The sequence below is a fragment of the Festucalex cinctus genome, chromosome 1, assembly GCF_051991245.1.
Source record: "Festucalex cinctus isolate MCC-2025b chromosome 1, RoL_Fcin_1.0, whole genome shotgun sequence".
Taxonomy (NCBI): Eukaryota; Metazoa; Chordata; class Actinopteri; order Syngnathiformes; family Syngnathidae; genus Festucalex; species Festucalex cinctus.
The window spans coordinates 1,524,484-1,536,913 of record NC_135411.1 but is presented as its reverse complement, the minus strand read 5'-3'; the positions used below and the strand labels follow the sequence as shown (position 1 = coordinate 1,536,913).

General features: G+C 40.0%; 1 protein-coding gene across 1 annotated transcript; it reads right to left on the bottom strand.

Annotated features, from left to right (window-relative positions):
• Positions 1–2,266: 2,266 nt before the first annotated feature.
• On the bottom strand, positions 2,267–12,198 carry LOC144006332 (uncharacterized). Its single transcript, XM_077505126.1, has 2 exons — positions 9,529–12,198; positions 2,267–3,828 (listed from the first exon to the last, which is right to left on the bottom strand). The coding sequence occupies exons 1-2, from the start codon at positions 9,650–9,652 to the stop codon at positions 2,267–2,269; spliced, it is 1,686 nt and encodes a 561-aa protein (XP_077361252.1). The 5' UTR covers positions 9,653–12,198.
• Between the last annotated feature and the right edge of the window lie 232 nt (positions 12,199–12,430).

Below are 12,430 nucleotides of genomic sequence, written 5' to 3'. Positions count from 1 at the left end.
GGCCTGTGGTACTGCGGAGGCAGCTGTCAGTTACCGGCTGGCCAAGCGGAACGCGCCTTCGGCGGTCGCTGAGGCAAAATCTCGGACATGGGAGGAGTTCGTTTGAGGTCATGGAAAATGTCTTCCGGACGGCTTCGAGGAAATTCTGGTCCACCATTGGGCGTCTCAGGAGAGGAAAGCAGTTCACTATTAACACTGTGTATAATGGAGATGGTGTGCTGCTGACTTCGACTCGGGACGTCGTGAGTCGGTGGGGGGAATACTTAGAAGATCTCAATTGCACCAAGACGTCTTCCTTTGAGGAAGCAGTCTGGCGAATCTGAGGTGGGCTCTCCTATCTCTGGGGTCAAAGTGACTGAGGTGGTTGGAAATCTCTTCGGTGGCAGGGCCCCGGGGTTGGATGAGATCCGCCCGGAATTCCTAAAGGCTCTGAATGTTGTGGGGCTGTGGTGGTTGACACGCCTCTCACGCTCCTTGGTAAATAATTTGCAACGCTATTGCTCAAGATTTTTTTTTTTGTCTAAGAATCTGCATTTTAGTATGTTTTAGTTTTGTTTTAAGGTATTTGCAAAGACAAAGTGCAAGGTTAAAATGTTAATTTACAATGATTGTCGCAAACGGAGCCGGGCGAATTTGTCGGCTGCGTGACGTCACTCTCGCGGGTTTTGACAGCACGTACGTATTTTTATTATTATTAGTAGTAGTAATAGTAGTAGTAGTATTCACTAACTCACTCACAGAAGTTTACATGTGTAAATGAGTGAGTGGGAAAAAAATCCATGCGTGCTTTCAAATTGCCGCGGGAGTGACGTCACGCAGCCGACAATTTCGCCCCCCTCTGCGATTGGCTGGAGGGGTGTTAACACTGTTTTTGTTTTTTTTTGCAAAATACAGGCTGGGGTGGTGGGGGTTTATAGGACAAAATCACCCCCAGAAATTAAGAGAAGCCCAGATCTGTAAATTGAGAAGTAGTTTGTTTGTTTCAATCCTGCATTTAAAAAGTGCATTTTCCTGCGTGAAACCGGCAGACTGGGCCTTTAAACTCATAACATTTGGTGGTTAAATCTCATCCCTGATAATAAACATTCAGTTGACCTCAAAATGCTTGTTCAACTTTGATGGCGAATTTTTATTAAACTGCACATTCACCACAATCAACTGGAGCTCTTTTCAATAAGTCCAATTTAAACTTTACAATTGTATCGGGATCAAAACACTGAAAAAGAGAATGAGAGTTTTGATTCCAACTGCAGCAAAAAAATGCCCAATTGTATCTGATTGCAGACCGCAGAACGGAACACTACGCCCCCAGCGGAACACTACGCCCCCGCAGGCTACGGGTAGTCTTAAGAGGACAAAGGTCGGAACAATACGCCCCCCAATCACGGAACACTCCTCCCCCAGCGGAACACTCCGCCCCCGCAGGCTACGGTGGATTCCCCATTTGCAAGTTACTACTTTTAGGTCAGCATATTGTACGGTACACAGGTTCAAACTATTGTTCCATGTGAAATAACAATTGGAATTCAACGAGAGAGATATGGAAGAAAAACATTGTGTTCCACTAAATCATTTCAATTCATTTTTCAAACTTTCTGTGCGGGAAACGAACTTTTCTTTAGCGACCTATGTGCTAATGTTCATTAAATAAAATACATGTCCACTTACTTTCTGCTCCCGACTCGTCATTTTACAAATTATTTTGTGTCGTCCCCGGGAACTTTTTGAGAACTAAGAGGTTATGATAATGGATGGAATGATTTCGTTTCGTAGTTCTCGTGGCGACCGCTCGCTGCAGAGAAGTTGAGAACAACACTACTGGATCACGACAGCAGCGTCACTTTCCGTCAATCAAGAGCATAGGGGCGTTCCGTTCCGTGGGCGTTCCGTTCCGTGGGCGTTCCGTTCCCAGTCTGCGGTCTGCAATCAGACTCGCGATCAGTTGCGTTATTTTTTGGACACACTAATTTGTGCATAATTAATTAACCTAAAATAATGTGTTCAACAACAGCCTTTTAATATGTATATAAGGCAAACTACATATGAATGGACATTTACATGTCAACATGACAGATTATAGCCGTCAGTTATAATCTGCAGCCACTTGTCAGGTTGATGTTACGTTTTCAAAACAAACTCAATTTCAAAATAGGCTAAGACACAACACACGATACAAGTACACAGATCAATCATTCATTTAGCGGTAGAAATTTCTGCACCATTTTAAACGTCAATTCCTAAATGAGATCATATCAAGCTTCATTCATCAACCGCTTTTCTCACCAGCACACTTGTGCCTCTCAGCGTTGCCCTTTGTTGGGAATCTTTGACCACAAACTGAGCAAGCAAAAGGCTTCTCTCCAGTGTGGGTTCTTGTGTGGATTTTTAAGTATCCCTTGGAATAAAAATTTTGACCACAAACCAAGCAAGCAAAGGGCTTCTCTCCAGTGTGGGTTCTTGTGTGTATTTTTAAGTCTCCCCTGTGAGCAAAATTTTGACCACAAACCAAGCAAGCAAAGGGCTTCTCTCCAGTGTGGGTTCTTGTGTGTGTTTTTAAGTGTCCCCTCTGAGCAAAATTTTGACCACAAACTGAGCAAGCAAAAGGCTTCTCTCCAGTGTGGGTTCGTGTGTGGGTTTTTAAGGATCCCTTCTGAGAGAAAATTCGACCACAAACTGAGCAAGCAAAAGGCTTCTCTCCAGTGTGGGTTCTTGTGTGTATTTTTAAGTATCCCTTGAAAGCAAATTTTTGACCACAAACTGAGCAAGCAAAAGGCTTCTCTCCAGTGTGGGTTCGTGTGTGGATTTTTAAGGATCCCTTCTGAGAGAAAATTCGACCACAAACTGAGCAAGCAAAAGGCTTCTCTCCAGTGTGGGTTCTTGTGTGTATTTTTAAGTCTCCCCCTTGAGCAAAATTTTGACCACAAACCAAGCAAGCAAAGGGCTTCTCTCCAGTGTGGGTTCTTGTGTGTGTTTTTAAGTGTATCCTCTGAGCAAAATTTTGACCACAAACTGAGCAACCAAAAGGCTTCTCTCCAGTGTGGGTTCTTGTGTGTATTTTTAAGTATCCCTTGAAAGCAAATTTTTGACCACAAACTGAGCAAGCAAAAGGCTTCTCTCCAGTGTGGGTTCGTGTGTGGATTTTTAAGGATCCCTTCTGAGAGAAAATTCGACCACAAACTGAGCAAGCAAAAGGCTTCTCTCCAGTGTGGGTTCTTGTGTGTGTTTTTAAGTGTACCCTCTGAGCAAAATTTTGACCACAAACTGAGCAAGCAAAAGGCTTCTCTCCGGTGTGGGTTCGCGTGTGCGTTGTTAAAGTTTCCTTCCTAGAGAAACTTCGACCACAAACTGAGCAGACAAAAGGTTTATCACCAATGTGGCCCATGGCATGATTTCTCAATTGAGACTTGGAACCAAAGGTTTTTCCACACTGAGAACATTTCCACCGTTTGCCATCAGTGGGACATGTCACATCATCGTCACACTCTTCATCTTCAGCAGTGTGAGCAGCGTGTGACGCGTCTTCACCATCTGACATAAGAGCTAACCGGCTGTCATCATTTGTCATTTGTTGTCTGCTTGGAGACTCCGCCCCTTTGTTCTCTTCATATTGACGTTCATCTTCAGTCTTCAAATGGACACCAGTCTCGGGCAACTCTGTGAAGTGCTCCTCCTCTTCAATGTATGGTGGCAGCTGCTCCTCTTTTTTGATGTTGGGAGGCTGTTGCCGCTTCTCTTCTTTAACTTGAAGAGGCTCCAAGTCCTCCTCCTGTTTCACGCCAGGGAACTCTGGCTCCTGCCGCTCAGGAAAAATATATTTTTCACTGACATCTGCGAGACACAAGATACACATGGTTTGGTAAAGTTAATTTATTGTGATGTTATGTATTTTATATTGAAGTTTATCACATGGGCCACATGAGTGAATGAATAACAATCTATACACAAGTATTTTTTTTAAACTTTTAAACATTTTTTTTTAAACTCAACAAGTGAGTCACATCCTTTCAGGGCAATTCCCAAATGATTGCACAAATTAACACCTAACAGATACACACCTTTGCTTAATATTTGTTCTTGTTTTGTTTTTTGTTTTTTATAGACATGTGCACCCCTTATATCATAAGGACTGTGTCTAATTTGGTGCTAATTTAAACTCAACCAAGTCATAAAATTTCATTGTATTTAATTTAATAAATAATGGATGTGTTGATTCAGTATATTTTGATTAATTAATAATTCTTATAGCTCTCTTTTGCAATTTGAATACAGAGTTGGTGTTTGTTTTATTTGCATTTGCCCAGATTTTCACACAATAGGTCAGATATTGTAAGAATAATGAACTGTATAATGTATATAATGAGTTCATGTTCAGGACATCCTTAGTTTTATAGAGTATCCCTATGATTTTTTGACATTTTCCTTTTAACATTTTCTATGTGTGGCTTCCAAAATAATTTATCATCAATAACTACTACAAGGAATTTGTTTTCATACACCCTTTCTATTTCAATTGAATTAACTTGGGCTGGGTTCAAAATATTGATATATCGATATCGTATAGATACGCCTTTTCATATCCCAATATCGATACATAAAGCCATGTATAGATATATCGACCCCGCCCCCAACACACACACAACACATTCAACACACACAAACAAATGCTTCCGAGCCCGTGTCACTTACACGGTGGAAGCCAGTATCGATCATCTCCCCACCCACCCCATCCCCTCAACCACCATTGGAACATTTGCACAAAAAACAATGTGAATGAGTGTCAGTGTTTTTTGTCACTTTTTTTTTTTTTTTTTTAACATAGCCTGCACTGTGGTTGTAATTGATTTAATTAGGGCCCGAGCAGCGACCGCTGCGAGGTCCCTCTTGTTTTTGTAAGAATTCTTCTTCTTCTTCTTCTCCGTAAACGATCGCATTTTTGAGGGCCTAAACATTTACGAAAACTCACCAAACTTTGCAGTCTCTTCGGGCCCGGCGAAAAATTTGATATTTTGTAGTTGTCATAACAATGCGACTCTATAGCGCCCCCCTAGCGTAGAAAAATAAAAACCATTCCCGGCCCGTTTGACCTAGAGCTACGAAAATTGTCAGGCACATGTAGCACCCTGAGACGCACAAAAAAAGTCAGTGGAAGCCATTCCCCAAAATGTACAGGAAGTGAGCTATGAATTTTTTAATGTCCAATTTTGGCCTATTTTGGCACATTCACTGTGGTCATACTTTTTCCCCCTTTGCAAACATTTTTCATCCAATTCACTTCAAACTTGGCATTTATCATCTCAAGACCTGAGAGAACAACTGGGCAAAAAATCTTGCCTTTTCGAAATACTATATGACAGGGGCGGGGCATCAAATATTGCCTTTAAAATTTCATTTGTCCAGAAAGAGCAAATGCTTAATAACTCCCATGTTCAAGCTCCAAAAAAATCTCAAACTTCTCATGCAACGTAATAGTCACGGCCTGAAAACATCTATATGATAAAAATCAGTTATACATATAGCGCCACCTAGTGGTAACAATAAGTCATATTTTACGTTTTTAGCTACTGTGCTGAGCTCGTTGAAGGGATCCAGTTGAAAATTGGTCAGAAAAGCCTTAAGATGTTGATCATGCCCCACACCGAATATTGTAACTTTTCGCCAAAGGGCGTGGCCGCTACGGTGACGCAAAGTCTGAAGATTTTTTCGTGAATATAAAAGCTGCATTAACTTGACCGAGATGATCCTATCTTCTCAAAATTTCACACATTTGATGAGAGTCCAGCCCTAAAGACATCTACGAACTTATATTTCATCTTACTGATAGCGCCACCTAGTGGCATTTTTTTTCTTACGAATTTTCTTCTACGTTTTTGTCCAAACACGTTAACTGGACCTACCTCAGATTTGCTCAGATGAGGGTTTCGGCCTTCATGATGTCACAACACGAAGTTTGTGAGTTTTCGCGAATTGCTGTGGGCGTGGCTAAGCGCTGTTCGCCAAGAAAACAACGTCGGTTTTGAGGGTCTAAACATGCACAGAAACTCATGAAACTTGGTACACACATCTGGCCTGGTAAAATGAGCAATATTTTATTGTTGATTGTGCTATTTTTACAAAAATGACTCAATAGCGCCCCCTAGAAATTTTTAACGACGCAGCCCCGGTTGTACGTTTAAGCAAGAACGACGAATATTTTTAGGTGTATGAGGGAGCCCTAGACCTACAAACAAGTCTCTTGGACCCATATGCTAAAATGAACAGGAAGTGAGCTACGAATTTTTGAATGTCCCATTTTTGACGATTTTTGCACATTTACAGGGGGCATACTTTTGCCCACTTCTCCTACACGTTTCATCCGACTGAGTTAAGACTTGACCTGGACCATGTCAAGACCTGAGCCAACGACAGGGGGAAAAATCTTGACTTTTCGAAATACTATATGATGAGGGCGGGACATCAAAATTTGTGTTTTGCACTGAAAAAGGATATGCTTAATAACTCCCCTGTACATGCTCCAAAAAATCCCAAACTTGACATGTATGTTTATAGTCAAGGCCTGAAGCTATCTATATGACAACATTCAGTTATATATGCAGCGCCACCTAGCCCTTGAGGCATGAAAAAATAAAAATAAAAATACCCCACTTACGGTATTTTTACAAAAATTGTAAACTCATTCTCAGTGTGATAACTAAGTCATTTATGAATATTCTTTTACTTTCCACCACTCAAAATGTTCACTGGCATCAGACCTATCCAAACATAAGTATTTTTTATTTAGTTTTATTTAGTTTTGATAGCCTCTATGGACGTTAAAAGCAGTATCGTGAATGCAGGATGTACTTAATAACTCCCCGGTGCATGCTTAAAAAAATCCCACACTTGACATGGATATTTATAGTCAAGGCGTGAAGGTATCTCTGCGACAAAATTCAGTTATAAATACAGCGTCACCTAGTCCTTAAGGCATAAAAAAAAAAAAAACACACTTACGGTATTTTGTACAAAATTTGTGAACTCATTGTAAGTGTAATAACTAAGTAATTTATGAATATTCTTTTACTTTTTCCACTACTCAAGATGTTCACTGGTATCAGACCGATCCAAACATATGTACTTTTTTATTTTGCTTTATTTATTTTTGATAGCCTATATGGACAATAAAAGCAACATCGTGCAATGAGTATGAGCGATGACGGGTATATATACTTTTGCAAAAAATACCAATCAGGTCAACTCATTCCCTAAAAATAAAAAAGGACGCTGATTTTTGCAGATCTTAACAATCACCAAACCCCATTGAGCTTGACACACACATCACACCTGGCAAAAAAAATCCACATGTAAAGGTTTATCATGCCATGTTTAAAGAAATTTTGCTCCTAATGTGCCAGTACCCCAATGTGCGAGTACCCCAACGTGCAAGTACCCCAATGTGCAAATACCCCAATGTGGCCCGGGCTGTGAGGGCCCTTTATAGCAGCCCGGAGAGGACACGCCACCCTTTTCCGATTGAGGACCATGGTCTCGGATTTGGAGGTGCGGATCCTCATCCCAACCGCTTCACACTCGGCTGCGAACCGCTCCAGTGAGAGTTGGAGATCCCAGCCTGAAGAAGCCAACAGCACCACATCATCTGCAAAGAGCAGAGATGCAATGCTGAGGCCACCAAACCGGATCCCCTCAACGCCTCGGCTGCGCCTAGAAATTCTGTCCATAAAAATTATGAACAGAATCGGTGACAAAGGGCAACCTTGGCGGAGTCCAACCCTCACCGGAAACGAATCCGACTTACTGCCGGCAATGCGGACTAAACAGGGACCGAACCGCCCGTATCAGGGGCCCCGGTACCCCGTACTCCCGAAGCACCTCCCACAGGACTCCCTGAGGGACACGGTCGAACGCCTTCTCCAAATCCACAAAACACATGTGGACTGGTTGAGCGAACTCCCACGCACCCTCAAGGATCCTGCTGAGGGTGTAGAGCTGGTCCACTGTTCCACGGCCAGGACGAAAACCGCACCGCTCCTCCTGAATCCGAGATTCGACCTCCCGACGGACCCTCCTCTCCAGCACCCCTGAATAGACCTTACCAGGGAGGCTGAGGAGTGTGATCCCTCTATAGTTGGAACACACCCTCCGATCCCCCTTCTTAAAAAAGGGGACCACCACCCCGGTCTGCCAATCCAGAGGCACTGTTTTCACCATAATTATATTAGAATATTAGAGATGAAAACACAAATTTCAAAAAACGGGTTGCTCATTGGTTGAATTGATTTTTGATTATTAAAAGTTAACATTTGCCCAAAAAAAAAAAAAAAAAAAGTCTACTGGGAATATATAGAAATATGGTTGACGTATTGTAACTTGTTCAACCATTTTTCATTGTGGAAAAAAAATAAATATGCAAAAAAAATAATGCAAAAATGTTGCGGAGTCAAGGTGTGAGACTAGGGTCAACACAGCATACATTTTGATCAACATGACATCAGCAACTAATATTGTAGGAAACAAGAGAAAATTGTACATATTCATTTGCATACAGCCTTAAAAAAAAAAAAAAAAAAAAAAGACCTCCGCTTATTTTTAACAATTTTTTTTCTCATTATCTGTAAATTTCAGCTTCTTAGCTCAATAGCTTCCAGGCCATGTGACCTATTGACCCCAAACCAATGCAGCATCATAGTGCCATGTCTGATAGATGATGCACACCTTTTATTTTCTTTTTTCATTTTAGACTTCCACTTATTTTCTGCTTAATAGCTTCTAGGTCAGATGACCTATTGACCCCAAATTAGTTCTGCCTCAAAGTGGCATGTCTGCTCGATGACACACACCTATTTTCTTCTCAATTTGAACCTTTCCTTCATTTTAAATTACCGTTAACTTAATACTGTACATATCAATGTTATTGCTCAATATCACCCCACAAGAGTGCATTCCCAGTGAAATTTGAATTGGTACTGTTATTGTGAAACAGCTTTTAAACTGTTATTATTATTATTATTATTATTATTATTATTATTATTATTAATAATAATAATAATAATAATAATAATAATAATAATAAAACCAAGCATACTTTAAACTGCGTTTGAATTCAATTTTATTTTTGAAAACCGATCTTTTATTTTGAAAACCCAATGGTGTTCTCGGTCACATTCTCCGCGCCAGCGTCTCTTCGAGCACACTACCGTAAATCCTAGAAAAGGGCGAACAGAAAAAAATGAAGTGCGGCTGACTTGACCGCGTAAAAAGAAAAGGCGGCTGACTTGACCGCGTAAAAAGAAAAGGCGGCTGACTTGACCGCGTAAAAAGAAAAGACGGCTGACTTGACCGCGTAAAAAGAAAAGGCGGCTAGCTTTACCTCAGTTGCAGTTCTGCTAAATCCAATTCGTATCGACTGAGAAATGTACCAAACCGACTGAAGAAAAAAAACTGTGTATCGTAACAAAGTGACCCGGTGAAGAGTCATTACAGAAATAAAAACGTACATATGGTTGAAAAGTGTCGATGAAACAAGTGACAAACCTGCTCTGTTCAACACAACTCGAGGCTGCTTGTAAACGGCGTCCAGCAGTTGACGTTGTCGCTCGTTGTCCTCCTGTGCTCCACAAAGCTCCTCTTCGTACTTGACTTTCGCCATTGTGAACATCTTCACACGATATTCACGACACTTTACGCTCACGATTGACGTCTGCTGAGCCAATTTGTCGATAGCAAACGCGTCTCGGTTTTTGGCGCCTAGCAAGCTAAGCTAAACTAAGCTAAGCTAAGCTAAGCCAAGCTAAGCTAAGCTAAGCTAAGACAAAATAAAGAGGGCCGAGAGATACGATTGAACCAGACACGAAACGTAGCAATTATGTTTGACTTCAATAAAGTAGTGACGGGGCAAAGTGTCGATGTGTCAGTTCGTTCCGTACGAATTCGTGTTGAATTATTTTTATCGTGAAGCCGAACGTAAACGCGTCGTGCCTGGAATGGAGTCGCTCTTCTGCTACCACGTGAAATCTACGGCAAATACAGTTGGACAAATTTCATGTCACGAAAATGTTAATATTTAATTTTACTTAAAAAATAATAATTAAAAAAAAGCTCATAAAATTATACGTTTAATTCTAGATTCATTTGGATAATAAAAATAAATAGACCTTTAAACTGCACTCGGACGAATAAGAAGAAACATGTTTATCTCCTGTACATACGAGTAGCCCAGTTTAGTTTTTTATTTTTTAAATCTCTATTCACTCAATCGGTATACAAACTATTGGGGGGGGAAATAATACAATCATTGTATACACTATAAACAATGAGAACATAGAACACGCCAGGGAAGTTAAAACATACAAAAGCTAAACCAAATAAAATCAATAGTAAAACTGAAAGAAAAGAAAATAGTTTGATACAAAATCATATAAATAAATGATAAGTTTGCAATAGTTATACGTTTTTACAGCTTTTGGACACAGACAACGACAAAAAATAATTTCTCATGGATACAAAAAAAAAAATCAATAAAGGATTGTTTCTTATGTGTAATCTTCGCTAGAATAATCATAAGATTTATCAAATGAAACTGTGTATCGACATTATTATCAAATTCAAATATACCAAAATAAGACATGCTTCCAAAGTAAGGAGAAATCTGGATAAATGTGGATTATAATGAATTGTGATAATGTACCCCAGAATTATGAGTAGCACAGGTTTTTTTTTTTTGTTTGTTTGTTTTTTAACATCCTTGCTGACCTTGCACCTCAGACTGTAAATCCACCCAAGAGTCTCTGGTCTTTTTTTTTTTTTTTTTTTTTTTAAACTTTGAGCCAGGAAAAGTTCTAGTCAAGTGCCGGTAAATTCTATGCACTACTGACTACACTTTTTCTTTTCTTAAACGGCCGAATAGCGCTGCCAAAAGTCAGGTGAGTTGTATCCGTAATTGTGGAATTGCTTTTTCCGTACGCAAAACAGTTTGTTGTTGTTGTGATTGAAGATATAAGCTTCTTTGTGTACGTAGATCAGGTATCCCTTCCAATTAAAACAACCCCGGTCCTCGGCTTCCCCCTCTCCAGTCTATTTTCTATGTCCCTCTCACCCAGCACAGGCAATTCAAATGATCAGGAATCAGCAAGTTCTGGAGAAGCCGGCTTCACGAGCCTCACCTGTGTTGGCTGAGGGAGACATGGGAACACATGCTGGATGGTGTCCCCGAGGACCAGCATTGAGAAGCACGGACCTTCAATTCAAATAAGGCCGGTATCAACTCGATGCTGAAAACTGCTATGAGCATACTCGCCCAGCTCTTATGTGCAATTTTGTTTTTCAAATTCAGTTAGTTTTGCTCGTGTTCTTTTTTCTTCTTCTTTATTTTAGTCGAATTTTTAGTTGCAATTTTTTGAGTGCAAGGTTTTAGAAATGATCACATTAACTGGAGATTGTATGGAATTTAAATGTAATTTAATTATTATTAAAAACATTTTTTTTTTTTTATGAACTCATTGACTGGCAGCCATTTTGAGTGAAGCCAACCGCCTGTTTTACTGGATTTGGACTGATTTTGCAAGGCCCACAGAATGTTGTATTCTATTGCCATAAATATATGGAACCTACCAAAAGAAAGATTAGTCTCTTCTTTCATCAGGGAAACAAAAGTATATTTCTATCCATTTGCATTTTGCAGCAATTAGCATTAGAATATAACTTTCATCATTATTCACAAATCTGTTTAAAACAGTGGAGAAATAGCTTGTTTTCAACATGGCCCTGGCTGATCTCTTCATCAATTCTCCAGAGCATCAGGCCTGAAACTAAATATTGATAAATGTGAATTGTTTGCCCTTCATGAGCAACCAGCACCCTCAATATGTAACATTACCGTTAAAACTAAAGTCACTATTTTTCCATCTTCTGCTCGTTAGTCTTTAATTGACAGACAATAACATTGATTTGACGGTCTACGCTCGTTGTTCGTCCTCAATTACAGTCTGTGTGGCGTGACTGCCAACTTCGCGAATCCTCTTCTCTTCGAGGTGTACTTTTGTAACTGTCCCGGGCCGTTGAATTTTGGGAGGCTTGGAACGGATTAGGGCATTTACATGGAAAATGCGTCTCTACTTACAAATTTTCTACTTAAGAACTTTCTTCCAGAACCAATTAATTTTGTAAGTAGAGGTAACCACTGTATGCACTTTTTTTTTTTTTATTTAGGTGAAAACTAAGTTATATTATTGACAGTTGAACACGTTTCCTTACAACAATAAAAGGACACCATCGTATGAAATGTGTCTTGTGTGTTAAACTACCGTTACAAATAGGTGTGTTCTAATTCTGTATAAAAGTTGAAATGTATGCTGTAGGAAAATAGACCAAACTGTCAATTTAGTCGACTAAAATTGCTAAATTAAAATTTATTTTCAAAAATCAGTCGACTAAATTG

Excerpts from the sequence above, each read along its gene's own strand:
- LOC144006332 (XM_077505126.1), bottom strand. The coding sequence starts at position 9,652 with ATGTTCACAATGGCGAAAGTCAAGTACGAAGAGGAGCTTTGTGGAGCA. Across the intron at positions 3,829-9,528 it reads AGTTGTGTTGAACAGAGCAG|ATGTCAGTGAAAAATATATT; the intron begins GTTTGTCACTTG and ends TGTGTCTCGCAG.